Below are 3,750 nucleotides of genomic sequence, written 5' to 3' on the forward strand. Positions count from 1 at the left end.
GCCCCGCCTTGGGGGCCAGGCCCGAGGGGCCCCACGGGGCAGGGCGCCACGGAGCGAGGCTGGTGGACTTGCGGCCCCCGCCCCTTTCTCTTTCAGACTCTCAGGTTGTCTCCTTAATCAGGCTGTCTCTTAAAAGTCCGTCCAGACCCTGGGTCCCCTTCGGGGGTTTTTCCCCAGCGGAGCTGAGCTCAGCTCCGAACTCTGCTGTTGTAAATCGGGCTGCTCCTCTCGTCTCGTGGCCTTGTGAGAGACATGCACCCTTTTTCTTTTCTCCCACGTTCTCCCTAGGAAAGTGCATCGCTTGCGCCCAGGGGGCTCACACCATCTTTTCCCACCGCGGGCAGTTTTTAAAGCGATGGGTTCGCCCACAAAGGCAGACACCCCTCCTGCCCGTCCATTCTCCCTTCCCTTCTTTTCAGAATTTTTTTTTGCCCTAATTTGTCAGCTCTAGCGGAACCAGCCAGTCTTCCTCGTTCGCTCTCAGAGGAGACTGTTTACTCATTTCCCGGCTGCAGGGTCACGCCTTAAGACCCTTGAAGGTTTCCTTCAGGCCAGGGAGACTCAGCCCGAATCTCCAGGCTCCCCTCCCGGTCTCTCCCCTCCCAGAAACGCCCCATCCCCTTTTGTTTTTAAAGAACCTCGGCTCCTCCCCCTTTTTCGGCTCTTAAAGGGCCAATCCACCTTAGGCTAGCCTGGATCCAGCGCTGGAAGGATGCTTAGAGACAAGCCAGCTAGCCAGTGTCTTTACAGACAAAGAAGCCCAGGCCCAGAGGGTGGACATGACCTATCAAAGGTCACAGAGCAAGTTACCAGTGAAGCCAGGACTTGAACGCAAGCCTATGACTCCGAAGCCAGTAGATTCTATGGATCTACTTAAATAAAAACTAAAACAAAAAAAACTTCCACAAGGGTGACAGGAGCCCTTTCTGATCCTGTCTTTTGTTTTCCCAACCCTGTGATTCTCCACTGGGAGAATGACCAGAGCCTGCCTGTGTGCCCAGGAGACCATTTTTCTAAATCAAGAGGGGTGGGAACTGTAGGGAGGGTAGGGGAGTGCTCTGGGTGGGTGTCTGACACAGGGAGCGCCATTGGGTTAGTGGGGCCTCTCCAGTGCCCGCCCTTCTGACTGCTGGGCAATGGCCAGCTCCCTGCCAGAGCAGCAAATAAAGCCCCAGAAAGACTTAATGGGCTTCAGTGGATGGTGGCCACTCCCTGCCGCAGTGTCATTAGTTGCCACTCTGGTGGCCCTCCTCCCATCCCTTTTCAGGGTCATTGGCTCCTCCAGAATCTGGAGAAGTTTTGGTCTCAGAAACTCCTTTCCCTGGAGATGTTGGCAGCTTTGTCTTGGGGATCCCTCCCATCAGGGGGCCTAGATTGGGGGAACTGACAATGCCTAGCCCATCCCCAAAATGGGACTTTCAGGAGGCTGTATTTGAAGCATTACTGGAAAAAGGGAGAAGACTTGTGGGTGGGGCGCTCCTGGCGGGGGCCCCAGGCGGGTGGGTCCTGTATGCAGCCCTGGCTGCAGACAGATGCCCCCTTTGTTTGTCTGGCCCCACTGCCTGCTCTGTTCCGGCTGGAACCGCCCTGGCCTGCTGCTCTCCCAGCTTTCTCCCTACAGCTCTTGTCCAGAAAGGGCACCTGACAGAGCTGGCTGGCTCCTTGGCCCTCACCTTGTTTTTTAAAAAGTCAGAGCTAGTTCCATAGTGTCCTGCGTCCTTTTGTTCTTGATCTCCTCTTGAAGGGTCCTTGCCCTTTGTAAAGGGCTAATGTTTTGGCTCCCCGCTTCTCCTACATCCGTTTTATTGCTGTTGCCATCCCTTTCCTGCCCCGGAACACCCCCTCCCCCAGCTCCCTTTCTCTGGGCTCACCATTGAAGCCCTCGCTTCTTTCCCTGGAAATCAGAGATTGAAAAACTCTCTCCCTTTCCCCTTCAGGGCAAGATCTTCAGCTGGAAGGGGGTGCCTTGGGGTCCTGGGGGAGTGCCCCCCTGCCCTCCTCCAGGGCCAGGGGACCAACATCTTCAGGCAGGAAATATTCAGACCACTGTGAGGCCCGGGCTTCAAGGCCTGGAAAGAGCCGAATCCCTGGCCGTGACCACCGGCGCTACTACCACGACCACTGGCGGCTGGAGTACCTGATGGACTTCAACCCTGCCCGGCATGGCATGGTGTGCATGGTGTGCGGCAGCTCCCTGGCCACCCTCAAGCTCAGCACCATCAAGCGCCACATCCGCCAAAAGCATCCCTACTCCTTGCACTGGAGTCCCCGGGAGAAGGAAGTCATCAGCAACAGCTGGGATGCACACCTGGGGCTGGGGGCCTGCGGAGAGGCGGAGGGCCTGGGGGTCCAGGGGGCTGAGGAGGAGGAGGAGGAAGAAGAGGACGAGGAGGAGGGGGCCAGCGTCCCCGCTTGCCCGCCCAAGGGCCCAGGTAACGCAAATGCAGATTCTGTAGAGGCGGGGGCCTGGGTGGCCAGTGGGGTGCAGTGGGTAAGCTGCTCTGCCAAGGAGCTGGTGTTCTTGAGCAAGTCACTGCTCCTTCTCTGGGTGGGGTCTGTTTATCGCCCTTATTATACAAAAGTGGGGGAAGGACAGTGGGGTGAGAGGGTCTCTGATGTCCATGACAGCTTGGACATTCTGTGGTTTTTGAAGTATCAAGGAGAGAGGTTGGGTGACAGGCCGTTGAAAGGATTGGAGCGGGGAGGCCTGGCTGGGGTGGGTGAGGGAAGGGGAGGGTGCTGGAGAGGTGTGGCTGACGGTGAAAGCCAGGGACAGGGCTAAATTCCACTCTGGGGGAAGTGTGGGTGGTGCTTGAAGTATGAGCAGATGTGAGCAGAGGAGGGTTTAGGGAGGTGGAGTTAGGAGTTCAGGGGAGAGGAAGAGAAGGGCAAAGGTTAGGCCTGGGGCCCAAGTGAGAGAGTGGCTGTAGTGGGGTGCTCTGTGGCGCCAGCGTCTCAGTTCCTTCCCTCCAACCCTTTCAGGCAAAGCCCCAGCTGGTGGGGGCTGCCGGCGCCAGCGGCGAGGGGGCCCAGTGGCTCCCCGGGCTCGGCGTCTGCGCCTCTCAGCCTCCCGGAGGGCCGGGGGCAGCAGGGGGCTGGGGGCCCGGCGCCTGGAGAGGAGGCTGAAGGAGTCCCTGCAGAACTGGTTCCGGGCCGAGTGTCTCATGGACTATGACCCGCGGGGGAACCGGCTGGTGTGCATGGCCTGTGGTCGGGCACTGCCCAGCCTGCACCTGGACGACATCCGTGCCCACGTGCTGGAGGTGCACCCCGGCTCCCTGGGGCTCAGCGGCCCCCAGCGCAGTGCCCTGCTGCAGGCCTGGGGGGGCCAGCCTGAGGCGCTGTCTGAGCTCACCCAGTCCCCACCAGGTGCGAGGCCCATCCCAGGCTAAGACCCCCTCATATTGGGGCTCTGAAGTGGGGTCTGGCCAAAACTGGGAGGCAGGGACTTAGGGCTGAGGGCTGAAGGCCAGGAGCTGGCGCTCCACACACATACACTCACTCCGCCCCCAGACACAAACTGAGGCCTTTAGCTTGGGGCTGGGGTGAGGAGCCAGGATGGACCCCTCTGCGTGAGCTAGGGCAACCCAGCCAGCAGGCTGAGCCCCTCTCCCTCACCCCTTCCCCAACAGGCGATGACCTCGCCCCCCAGGACCTGACCGGAAAGAGCCGGGACTCGGCCTCCGCTGCTGGAGCCCCCACCTCTCAGGATCTCAGCCCCCCAGACGTAAAGGAAGAGGCTGGCTGGGT

The 3,750-nt window shown here is 59.9% G+C and overlaps 1 protein-coding gene across 1 annotated transcript in view; it reads left to right on the top strand.

Moving 5' to 3' along the window:
- The first annotated feature begins 1,389 nt into the window (after positions 1-1,389).
- Positions 1,390-3,750, top strand: part of LOC105512350 (chromosome unknown open reading frame, human C11orf95) — a 3,680-nt gene continuing 1,319 nt past the window's right edge. Inside the window, exons 1-4 of the mRNA XM_011942782.1 lie at positions 1,390-1,468; positions 1,938-2,432; positions 2,983-3,369; positions 3,633-3,748. Coding sequence (XP_011798172.1) covers positions 1,390-1,468; positions 1,938-2,432; positions 2,983-3,369; positions 3,633-3,748 — 1,077 coding nt within the window. The remainder of the gene's footprint in view (positions 1,469-1,937; positions 2,433-2,982; positions 3,370-3,632; positions 3,749-3,750) is intronic.

Source organism: Colobus angolensis, unplaced genomic scaffold (assembly GCF_000951035.1).
Source record: "Colobus angolensis palliatus isolate OR3802 unplaced genomic scaffold, Cang.pa_1.0 Scaffold21, whole genome shotgun sequence".
Classification (NCBI taxonomy): domain Eukaryota; kingdom Metazoa; phylum Chordata; class Mammalia; order Primates; family Cercopithecidae; genus Colobus; species Colobus angolensis.